This window comes from Anticarsia gemmatalis, chromosome 6 (genome assembly GCF_050436995.1).
Source record: "Anticarsia gemmatalis isolate Benzon Research Colony breed Stoneville strain chromosome 6, ilAntGemm2 primary, whole genome shotgun sequence".
Lineage (NCBI taxonomy): Eukaryota > Metazoa > Arthropoda > Insecta > Lepidoptera > Erebidae > Anticarsia > Anticarsia gemmatalis.
Window position 1 is genome coordinate 2,968,834 of NC_134750.1, and position 13,179 is coordinate 2,982,012.

The window sequence follows — 13,179 nt, forward strand, 5'->3', positions numbered from 1 at the left end:
TTTGCGTAAAGCGTAAAATCCACAATGTGTCTGAAATACAGATTTTATTTGGTGCAATCTTTAATTATAAATATAAATTTGGTTTCCAAATTAGGTTTCCTGATCAGGAATTCAGATTCGGAATTCCATAAGACTAACAGAAACTTTGGGCTTTTTTTATCCGAACGCATCGAACCGAACGTTAGGTTAGATTAATACTTTGTTTGTAAGCTGAACATTCAGTACCTCGATTCTCTAACACTATCGACTACCGGCAACCGGCAGCTCAATTATCTATTACTATCGAATACCGACAACCGACCTGTCATCGAGAAATTTTGTATGAAAATCTGATCAGCGCCTCTGACGGGCGTCGTAGAAACTTTTTTTGCAGTACATTCTAAATGTCAAAATGTCGATAGCTAGCCGGTTGTCGGTAGTCGATAGTGGTAGAGAATCGAGGTACTGATGGCGCCACAGAGGCAGCCAAGTCTCTCTCTCTGTCATACAACGAAAGCAAACATACAAAGACAACAGTAACTGTCAGAGTTGTACAAGATAAGCTATAATTTGAAAAATATTTATATGAACGAGAAGTAGTGAAACCGGGTCAAAGAACCCTGTCAATATCATCAGTATTTACTGAAAAAGCCGCACAAACATAGATCTATTCCTTTTGGAGCTACAATACCAAAACTTTGCATAAGGAGACAATATTATCTTAGTAAGAATTCGTAGTAATGGCGGTATCGTCATACAATAGTATGTAAAAGGACCTTTTTCTTAGAGAGAATATAAAAATGAACAATTATAAAGAATATCCTTTAGGAAAATAATAACAATAAATATTTTAATAAGTATTTTCTATAAATGATTAAATAACTTGTGTTTTCCAACACGTCATCAACATTGAATACATTCTTAGGGAATTTGTTACAAAGTTGTAAGGGAAACAGAAGATCCCTATGTCATTGATCCTTTATAATAATGTAACATAAGTCTTATTAGGAAAAATTATAGGTACCTACATTACATTTGAATGATGTCACGCAAACATCGTCAATATGGGTTTTTTTAATAAGTTCTTTTTACAGTTCAAGGTCAAGCGTTGCGTTTGTAAATATTACACTTTTTGTGTTCGAAAGTCACGCATTTTCTCCATTACCTAATAATATCATCGTGGGTTTAAAACTTTGCAATTTGAAATCTACAAATACAAGAACTCTATGAAATAGAGTTCTTGTATATTTTGTAGGTTGGTTATTGATATCTATACTAATATTATAAAGCTGAAGAGTTTGTTTGTTTGTTTGTTTGTTTGAACGCGCTAATCTCAGGAACTACTGGTCCGATTTGAATCTTAAATAAACATTATTCCTCCGTGTTTCGGAAGGCACGTTAAATTGTGGGTCCCGGCTGTCATTTTCGAAGATCTTTGACAGTTGTTAACAGTAGTCAGAAGCTTGAAAGTCTGACAACCAGTCTTACCGAAGGGTATCGTGTTAATACCCAAGTAACTGGGTTGTGGAGGTCAGATAGGCAGTCGCTCCATGTAAAACACTGGTATCCAGCTGCATCCGGTGAGACTGGAAGCCGACTCCAACATAGTTTGGAACAAAGGCTAAGCGAATATATATACTAATATTATAAAGCTGAAGAGTTTGTTTGTTTGTTTGTTTGTTTGAACGCGCTAATCTCAGGAACTACTGGTCCGATTTGAATCTTAAATAAACATTATTCGTTGTCAAAATGAAATGGCCAATAACAATAACTTGTCAATAAACCTTCATTCAATTTGCTTAAATTGACATAAAGCCAGATTTGGTCTACCTAGATAACAAGTTGCGTGCCGGAGTGTCAAAAAATGTATGGTTAAACAAACGTTCGCGTTGATTCCAGTATAGCATGACAATCACACAACACGAAAATTTCAATTCTGTAGCTGTAATATCTAGTAGCGACGAGAAAAACTACAAGTAAAACGCACTGTTAGTATGATGCCTCGTAGTTCGTGACTACATATTATGATAATAGAGACACACCCACTAACGTTGCCTATGACATATATGCAGGTGATCACGCGTCACCGAGAAATACCCACTTCTTTATTAATTCATCGTCATATTATGTGTTGTAGAGTTGACCGTCTTTTAAAATGTATCATAACATTACATCACTTTATTAAATGACCGTCATTCGTGACGTCTACGTAGTAATTAATGCTTACAGGGAATTTACAATATACATGACTAAAGTACCTAATCCTTTTTACCCCCGTGACGTAGTGAGGCAGCATAGGTTTTATTTGAACGGTAAAGTTAAGTTACGTAACCACGGTAAGTTTTCAGGTGAGAAGCACACTACAAATGTGTAATGATAAACATGTATCGGAATGTTAGTAGAAATGAATATCAATGTAAATAGCATTAAGTATATTAAGTATTACACAAGCGGTCTAGGCTATATCTATTTGTGATATAGAGGCAAAAAAATATGTTATATTATGTTAAATTAGTTTCCTGTGTCAGAGAGGTTTAAATAACGTTTTACGGTTAACCGCTGTTACAACAAAAATCTATTTTCCTATAAAATCTATTTTCTATTCTATTGACGTCCTAGAATATGGTTCCGGAAAATTGAAGAAAGTCTCCATAAGTGGTAAATCTTACTTTGTCGTACGGAAAGTAATATAAGCAGTTGGGCAATAGAAAAAATATATAATAGTAAAATTATCTTAGAATTTTGATAATTTATTTCTGCTAATATGGATAGGATTGATTTTATAATTTGATAGTAGGAACTACGGTATATGGAAGTTGTATTTTCATACAGCAAATTCTAATTCAAATAAATGTATGAAGTTTTAGAACTCGTATGCAATGTACGGGCGGTTTATTGCGCAACAGAAATATGTTCTTTATTGCTATTGAGTCATTCATGACGAAATTGTTATGTGACATCACAAATACATTTTTATTAAGTTTGATATGATTTAATCTATTAAACCTTCGTTTTTATGTCTATTAAAGAACCCCTGTCAGTTTGTATTCATTCCTGGAATGCCATACATAGGAATATGTTATGTACAAACATTAAGTCAAGCTTTCCTTTCAGAGGGGAAGACATTTCTTGAGTTAATCCAATCTTAATTAAAGTTTTTGATGCTGTTCTACTAAACCTAATATTAAAATAAAAATAAATTACTACGGTAAGGCATATTTTTTCGATTAGGATTACGAAATTGAATGAAAAGAACGCTGTTTCAAAAACTAGGAAAATTTCTCAATGTTACTATGGTAGTCATTCAAAAAATATTAATCATAAAAAAGATGACTCAGATTGTGAAGCTATGGAATAAATATAATACGGTTAAAAATGATAAAGAACACAAGATCAACGTGATACAAAATGTTGCAACATGTTTACAATACTTAATACAATTCTCTCAGGAGCGAAACATGATTATCCTTATAAAGACGCGATGTCGTAACAACGGACACAGTTGTCAAGAAACATTTGTACCAGCAACATCTCCAAGTACAAATTTATTTATTGCAAATTAATTGACTATTCTAAAAAGTGTTTTTATTTAAGTGTGGTGTTTACAATTTGTGGATTAAAATGGCGTGGCTAAAATCCAGTTTCTTTGTGGTAATTGTTTAATTTTCTCTTGCTTTTCTTTTTCTTACTTTTTCTCCCATATAGTAGTCATCAAATGAATCAACCTTTCTATTTTTTTCTTCAAGTTTATTCTGACTCTTCTATCACTTTACAATTACATTTTTTTTTGCGCTACTTTTACTACTTTGGTACACAGTATTTTTTTTTTTTTATTTACAGGCGACTGTAGTCTTGGCCGTCTGCGGTGCCTCCCCAATTGAAGGTAAGAAATCAAACTGTATTTTTAGCAATCTTTATTGCATAATAAATATAATAATAATGATTTGAGTAAAAACCATCAGTTGATTGATTAACATGAAGGTTTCTATTGAAAAAAAAATCGTGAGACTTATACAAAGTTGGTAATGGATCGAGCAAATAATTTTAAAGAACAACCGTTTGGAATGTAATCATTATCATTCTTCATTCCCCCGAGTACATTTTTTTTACTATTTTAAATAATACTTTTGTTGTTCTTACATTGTCATTCTATGATTGATATGAATTTGTGTTTTGCTTTCAGATCGTAACTTGCCACTGAAAGTACCAACACCGTGTAAAGGCAGAGGGTTCTGCACAATTGAGCCGGAAGGATACGCTGCGCTCGTGGAAAAGATCAACAAAGCGATGCCACAATTCCTTTTACAGGTTTGTTATGATCTTTAGTTTATCAACTGTGACCATAATAGAAATCTGTAGTGTAGTTTTCTATCACTATCTACAACCAGCTAGCTATAAAAAAGTGTTATATGAAAGCTGATCAGCGCCCCTAACGGGTGAAGAAGACACAATTTTGAAATAAATTTTAATATTATGTCTATCTGGAAAATACATTTTTTTTAATAAATTATTAATAAGTTGAGTGTAAAATTATCGCCAAACAGTGAAACGTAGTTTTTTACGTACTTTCAATATTATAAAATCAATTAGGTAAATACGTAAAAATTTTATTAACCAAACGATCAGTTTAAATCATTAGCTCATTTCGTTCAAATGTGTATTCCAGGAGTACGATGACAGAAACGGCCCAGAGTCAGCAGCACCTGAATATTCTCCAGAAAATGACTGGCACAATTGTCCCTCAGTGACTACTGTAAGTATTTATATCTTTAAAACGCAAACGCAGTCATTTACCGTAAAAGTGAAGGTTCACTTAATTTTTCCTGCGATATTTTCATTCAAAAACGAGTCCCATGCGTTTTTACTATAATATTGGATGAACGCAATCTTGATGTATTAATATTATAAAAGTTAGAATAGTAGGAGAATCGGAGATCATAACAATCATGTTAGTGGTTTTGCGATTGGATCTGAATCATTGTTATTAGTCATGCCATATTCTGCAAAAAAAGTTAAGTCTATTGGATGTCAAATTCGGAGATTGTATATTCAATAATCAAGTGCATACCATTGCTTAGTTCATATAGAAGTTGGTGAATGTAGGTGCAGTAGTGGTATTTTCTACAATCATTGTAATTCTATCAAGTACTTGAAAAACTGTTCTTGCAAGACACAAATTTGTCTATAGCCACTTGGTTGTCGATAGTAGAAAATGGCCCCTCGGGACTTGGACTAGGTTCTATTGGTTCTTAGATATTAGTGGGTATTTTACTTTATTTTGTAAGTAGGGATTTTGGTGAATCACTGCTATTACTTTGGACTTGAGAAAGCGACCGTATGTATGACTAATGTGTAGAAATATTGTATCACTGACAATTCATACAATAACAATTATTATTAATGATGAAGACTTGCATTGGTTGACGTGTGTCGTTATTTTTACCGACATTACTTTCATTCATAAAACAAAATAAGTTAAGTTGTAAGTTAGTACTAAATTGAAAGTGATGACAACTCTAAATATAACTAAAGAATCATTTATCTATTTTCAGACGGAGTCTATTTACCTGTACAACAAGGGTGAAAACAGCACAAAAATCGACATCATCGTGCAAACAGAGCTTTTTAGACAGTACATCAAAGTCGTCAGTTGCGCGTAAGTTGAATTTCAGATTATATTTTCTAATGTTATTGAATGAATTACTGTTTCTAATGAAGTTAATTTAAATCATTTATTTTTACTATAATGTAATGTAGACTCTTACGAGAAGTTATTTGAATTTCTGCTATTTCAATGCTTAAAATTCAATGTAGAAACAATTAAAATTAACATTTTATTCTTAATTTTTACAGGCATGACAAAATTGATGCAGACAGCGATGAGCAATGTTTCAAAGATCTAGGCATCAGTGCTTTCAACATGCGATCTCAATGCGTGACAACAAACGCTAGACGTACTCTATACGTTTACGATGACGACAGGGGCAAAATCATTCAAAAGTCATATGAAGTGCCCGCTTGCTGCTCTTGCAAAGTTCAAAATAAGGTCTAAAAGGGTGACTGCAACAACACTTTATTGAATTTTTATGTGATATTATTGTTAGTGAACATTTAAGTACTATTTATTGGCGTGTAAGAGATCCTGTTTGGAACATAGTCTGTGCGCTTGGTATAGCTGTGATTCATTAAGTGCCTTTACACACACACTCTTTCGCGCGTGATTAAAAGCGTACAGAATTACGCACGGGAAAGACGGCGTGCTCTTCGCTCACGTATTCTTCGTGGGCTTGACAGTAGAGCGCGGCACGCGCTCTTTCCTTTGTTGTTTCACGCGCGAAAGAGCGTGTGTGTAAAGACGCCTATTCACATCATCACATCACAATTTACGGCTCAAGACGGAATAAGCGACATGTTACGTCAATGATAGTAAAGTTTATCAATCACAAATAGTTTTTGTCAAAGATGAATGAGAAATAAAATAAGTATAGAGAAAGTCATTCATGCAGATTTTTTAAAGCGCCAAGTACCTAAATTAGCCTTAATTACTGGATCATATAGCTGCTATATAATAGTTAGCTGAAGATATTGTTACCTCTTCACAATTCTCGTACGTATTTAATTACTTATTAAGATTTAGTTTTAAGCATGCATTTATGTAAAACGTAAAAAAAAAGTACTGAGTATTTAAAAATAATGTAAGTTTTACTTTGTTGCTTGTATGATACGCTTATTTTTGTTAAACTGTTTTTTTTTGTAAATATATGATTAAGACAAAAACAATTTTCTTTTACCTTTAAGAATCTTTACGATTATAATTTAAAATACAAGAATACACGTGACAGCTTAGTTGTACTAACTTCCCGTCTGCGGTTTGGCTCACATGGTATTTCACTCATGGATAGAATTTCCGAAAATGCTTTCTTAGTGCTCTTCTACACTTCTTAACTCTATCATGTGAAATTTCTACTTTCGTAGTTTTAGCTGTGCGTTTTCTATCAATCAGTCAGTCACTAACTAACGGAAGCGTTTTATAAATATTGATTAAAAAAGAAGCTTTGTTAAAATGAATTGAAAAAATATTACGCATAATATCTATGGAATGTCTAATTAGAGCAAGGCTGACCTGAACTAATTTAATATTTAGTATGGAGCTTGTCTCATCTTTGAATTATCGTCATAGGAGTTATTTTATAGCCACTATAGAGTATCAAGCTATCGTGCACTATTCTTAGCTTCGGAATACTAAAGAACTGAGACCGACCTCCTGGCGTGTACCTAAGGAACTAACTTCTGGTACCTCGGTGATTTACAATTCCTTGCCATCTTATTATATTCAATTATGAGTTGGTCTCGTTAACATATTTTCTTTATAATACGGATATGAATGTTGTTCATAAGCAAATGTTTTATCTACATAAGGATATCCTTACCAGAAGTCACATTGTGTTGGACATTGTTATTGGGGCCGGCCGTGAGATAATTCGAATACCCCATTGTTCTCTCGACATGAACAACTGCTGAAAAAAACTGGTTTTTTGGATGATAAATCCTAAGACTGTAATTTTTCTAAAAAACTATGACGCATTCAAATGTACGCTAGGTTGTAATAAGGTTATATTCTTCTCTGATAGTCGTGCGTGATTAGGAAAAACCTGTATGCCATCAAAAACATTCTGTAAAAACCTCAAGTCTCGCCGTAAAAAGTTGTGAGATCTATATAATACCAAGTCGATTAATCTATTTAGTCTCTACTTAAAAGACCTTCTGTCTTAAGTTATTACGTATGTTATTATCATGCCAATTTAAAAAAAATACCTCTAAAACAAATAGACCGACCTGGCCATCGCATGATTTGATTATTAGTATGTATCACACTACACAGCACGACGAGAAGTTAATGCTCCTGAAATGTTAATGGCGAATTTGTGTTTTCTTGCGATGACCAAGTCGATCTATTTGTTTTAAAGGTATTTTTTTTTTAAATTGGCATGATAATAACATACGTAATAACTTAAGACAGAAGGTCTTTTAAGTAGAGACTAAATAGATTAATCGACTTGGTATTATATAGATCTCACAACTTTTTACGGCGAGACTTGAGGTTTTTACAGAATGTTTTTGATGGCATCTCACTTCTTTTTGTAGAGCGAATAGAGCAAACATAAGTCTAATTTGTATGGAAAGCCGTATTTTTTTCATAATTCAACATATTTTCCTATGGGAATGTTGTTCAGTTTCATGGGCTAAACACCCTTACCCACCCTATACCCCCTCCCGTTATGTCTCATATAGTAGATACATATTTATACCTATTTATTTTATTTTCTACAGAAATAATAATTTAATTCATTAACCGCAAATGTAACCTTGTAATCTTATACATTTATATGGGATTACAAAGTTATTGTTGCAGTTAGTGTATTTAGAAAACTTGACCGAAATTAGAAAATATTGAATTTTTCCCATAATTAAGACACTAAACCCTATTTGTATTCTAAATTTTAAGCTTCTAAGTCTGCTAGAAGTACCTTAGACTTTTGATGATCGGTGAGTCAGTGAGTCAGTGAATCAGTGAGTGACAAAATTCAAAATTTTAACAAGTTGTCATTCTTAAACTACTGGTTCAAATTGACTGAAATTTTAAATATACCGTGTTTATACAATGACTGATTAGTTGCTGAAAATCCAGGCTTCTTGTTTTATCCACTACGAAATTATAGGGGTGTCAAAAATAGCCCGAATTGCTTCGAGAAAAGGATGTTACGGCCGTGCCGCTTTTTTTTTGCTCGACTTGCGGGGGCACTTCCGTGCCCCCAGATAAAAGTAATTTTAATCTTTAAACGTTTTAAATTGTGAATCACCATTCACGATTTCATTCATTCAACTTTAAGATGAGTATTTGTGTTAAATTGTGAACGTCAGCTTTTATCTATTACCACTTAATATAATTATTGATTACATTAAAGGTTACTAAAGGCCGACCGATTATTCTGCGTTCAGTCAGTATTTTTTTCTATATTTTTTTTTGATAACACCACACCTGCTATCCTCGACGGCATAGGCAGAGGCCAATGAAAATATGTCTACGTTTTCATTTACAATGTATTGCCGTAAACTGAGGTTGTTACCGGTATTTCGGCTAATATTAAAAAAAACTAATAGAATTGGAACTTGGATCCTCATACGAACGAGACGCAAACATTCAAACTGAAGAGAAGTCAAAAGAAATGTGATATCAAATCTCGTGGTCATCGTACATTTTTCTGAAATACGTTTTGCAAAATACTTCAAAGCAATAAATGAAAAACGTCAAAACATTCTGAAGTAATTACAGCGAAGAAAATATAAATTATTTTATTATTTAAAGATAATAATAATCGATGTGACACCGTGACGTAAACTGTTTATTAATTTTATTTTGCTTTAGATAACACTTACTGCTCTAACCTCACTTATTGTTAACAATACATTCTACCCGCCTACTTCGCCAAGACTCTTATAGGACGCTCTGCTGTCTTTAAATTCGGGTATTAATAATAATTAATGTGTAAGTACTATGAAATGCAAAATTACAGTTTGTTTGGTAGAGATTTTGTGAATCACTCCACACCGCACAATCACTGACCTTACGAAGACAAAAAACACATTCATTTAACAGATTGGTTTGCGGTACGCTGTAAATTGATCTTAAATGTTACGGTTTTTTCAATTAAATAACAGGAAAAAAACATCGTTCATTAATGAATGGGAATTCCTCCGTCCACGTGCCCTTTCAATCAACAGTACGGGCTTATCAATTTCTTCTTGGAATGTTAACGTATAATAGATATTGTGTGTAACTTACCAACTACGTAATACTTTATATGAATGAAAACATATCTACATAGGGGTGTAATTACACAAAATACTGTTCAAATATAACGGCAGCTGAAAATATCAATTTAATAGGTATATTGGCACACCTCGAAGCCAAACAATAGCCGCTTTTTCTTATGTATTGTTTTGTGCCAAATAATACTACACACGAGCGGAGCTGTGCGTGTCTTCTAGTAAATATAGTTTATTAATAAACATCGATAAACGTTATCAAGTGGGAAGCCCGCAAATTGTAGGTATTTACAGCGTCCGTGGAATAAATATTTATTCCGGTCATTCGGAGAGAAGAGGAAAACGAGTTGAATAAAAACGTTGAGTTTAGCGATCTACTATCAGTCTTAGTGGTGTTACTCAAGGAATAACATCTTGATTTAAGATACCTATAAAATTAAAATTTAAGTTTGGCATATTCATTAAAACTTTATAGTTACAACCGACTACTATAAGTGCTTATATCGACGCTGAGTTCAATGATGTGGAAAATGTTTATTTTGGTGGTAAATATATTCTTTTGTTTATTTGACTTTTACAAAATTGAAATACGTTTTCGGGTTTTATTCATATCCCTATGTAATCAGTTCATATTTTTGTGCTTTTACTCATAAGATGAGTATTAATTAGTGAAGACTTATAATGTTTTTTAATGACCTCGCGCTTGTTATGTTATGATCGAGTGTAGTTAGAGGCTGTGTTAGAAGGCCAAGAATTCTTACAGGTCATTTATCTATGTAATAAGAAAGCCTATCACTAAATTATTATATCAGGCATATTTTTAATGTAGTGTATTGTGAATATTACAACGATAGTTTAAAAATCAATACCTAGTAGTTTCACCGTTACGGACACTTCCTCAATATCAGTCGCCTATAACAATTTCAATATATATGTTACTGTAAAAGCCCGAACGGTAGTAAATCCTAAGATTTTCCGGTATAACCTAAGATTTACCAACTCGCAATGGTAAAAGTCCGAACAATTATTTTATATCGAACTCTTACCTATATTCACTTGATGATGTCGAGATGTCGCCGTGTCAATATATATGTTACTGTAAAAGCCCGAACGGTAGTAAATCCTAAGATTTTCCGGTATAACCTAAGATTTACCAACTCGCAATGGTAAAAGTCCGAACAATTATTTTATATCGAACTCTTACCTATATTCACTTGATGATGTCGAGATGTCGCCTCCTTCTGGGTGGTTAAAAAAAATAACCACGAAGGCTAAGGTGGGAGCTTCGCTTCGCTCGCTCCCACCTTAGCCTTCTAACCTAACCTACCCATGTCACTATGCCCAAAACTCCTTCTTTATAACTATGTCACATATATAATTATATAATTATACCGTGAAATAGTTATAAACATAGTTATGAAGGAGGATTTTTTTATATATCGTAACATAGTTTTTAAACTCTGGCTGTTTTACCGGAAAATCTTAGGATTTACCACAGTTCGGGCTTTTACAGTAACATATATATATTATTTTAATACTGAAATAAAAATACTACCTCTCTGTTTACTGAGGCACGCACAATCAAAATGATACAATTATCATAAACCTTGTAAGCAATAAAGGGAAAAAGTAAAATATTTAGTTATTCATGTCTTCTTTATATTTTTTTAGATAATGGGAATGTTATTGGCAGCCTGCATCAATGCTGCTCCATTAGAAGGTAAGTTGTTTTTTATTTGAAATTGTCAATAATCAGTTTTCTACATTCACTATTTATACATAATGATATATTTCTTTTGCTTCAGTTAAACGCACGGTAATTGAAGTTCCCGAAGGGTGCAAAGGTCGTGGTTTCTGTAACATCAAACCTGTTGGATACGATCAACTTGAAGAGAAAATGAATAGCCTCCTGCCTGGCTTTCTCAAGAATATTGAACTAAACACATAACCCTATTTTCTAGAAAAGTAAAATAATCAATGTTGGAATAGCTACTACAGCTAATCTTACTACTGTCACTCTACCAAATGTTATTTTTCCTAAATGTAAGAAAAAGACAGCCAAACAAACAAGCATTTATATAATTTAACTTTGAACATAGATAATGATATCAATGACGCTGGATGTAAAGTGTCTATTTAATTTAGTAGCGCAACATAGTGTTGAATCAATTCCCATCATGACGTGTGTGGTTAAGTAGTCACATGACATGACTAATACATATTATTGATTAGAAAAATAATTATTAAATTTAAACACGATTATTGAGTGTACAAATATTTGTGAAACTTAGTAAATTGTACACAGTTCAAAAGATTTCGTCATAAAATGAACTTACTCTATTATTTATATTAATTTATTCATGTCACTACGCTATCATGTTACATTCCTAAATGCGTTATATGCGAGCGTATTGAAAACGAATATAATGATAAAATAATTATTATTTAAGATGAAGAATTTGAATTGTACCTGACCTAGATTTAAGAGCATTTAATTTCGTTAAGTAAAGCAATGAAACCTTATAGGTGATATTTTGGATAATATAAATAAGTACTGTCCATAATTTCCTATTACATTTAGTAGGCAAATAAAATTATGCCATCAAAAACATTCTGTAAAAACCTCAAGTCTCGCCGTAAAAAGTTGTGAGATCTATATAATACCAAGTCGATTAATCTATTTAGTCTCTACTTAAAGGACCTTCTGTCTTAAGTTATTACGTATGTTATTATCATGCCAATTTAAAAAGAAATACCTTTAAAACAAATAGACCGACCTGGCCATCGCATGATTTGATTATTAGTATGTATCACACTACACAGCACGACGAGAAGTTAATGCTCCTGAAATGTTAATTTGTGTTTTCTTGCGATGACCAAGTCGATCTATTTGTTTTAAAGGTATTTCTTTTTAAATTGGCATGATAATAACATACGTAATAACTTAAGACAGAAGGTCCTTTAAGTAGAGACTAAATAGATTAATCGACTTGGTATTATATAGATCTCACAACTTTTTACGGCGAGACTTGAGGTTTTTACAGAATGTTTTTGATGGCATCTCATTTCTTTTTGTAGAGCGAACATAAGTCAAATTTGTATGGAAAGACGTTTTTTTTTTCATAATTCAACATATTTTCCTATGGGAATGTTGTTCAGTTTCATGGGCTAAACACCCTTACCCACCCTATACCCCCTCCCGTTATGCCTCATATAGTAGGTACCTATTTACACCTATTTATTTTATTTTCTACAGTAATAATCATTCATTAACTGCAAATGTAACCTTGTAATCTTATACATTTATATGGGATTACAAAGTTATTGTTGCAGTTGGTGTATTTAGAAAACTGGACCGAAATTAGAAAATAT

General features: G+C 32.7%; 1 protein-coding gene across 1 annotated transcript; it reads left to right on the plus strand.

Moving 5' to 3' along the window:
• The first annotated feature begins 3,494 nt into the window (after positions 1-3,494).
• Positions 3,495-6,745, plus strand: LOC142973855 (uncharacterized). Its single transcript, XM_076115876.1, has 6 exons — positions 3,495-3,630; positions 3,820-3,862; positions 4,163-4,287; positions 4,646-4,732; positions 5,532-5,635; positions 5,833-6,745. Exons 1-6 carry the CDS (start codon positions 3,601-3,603, stop codon positions 6,029-6,031), a joined length of 588 nt encoding a protein of 195 aa, XP_075971991.1. The 5' UTR covers positions 3,495-3,600; the 3' UTR covers positions 6,032-6,745.
• The last annotated feature ends 6,434 nt before the right edge of the window (positions 6,746-13,179 follow it).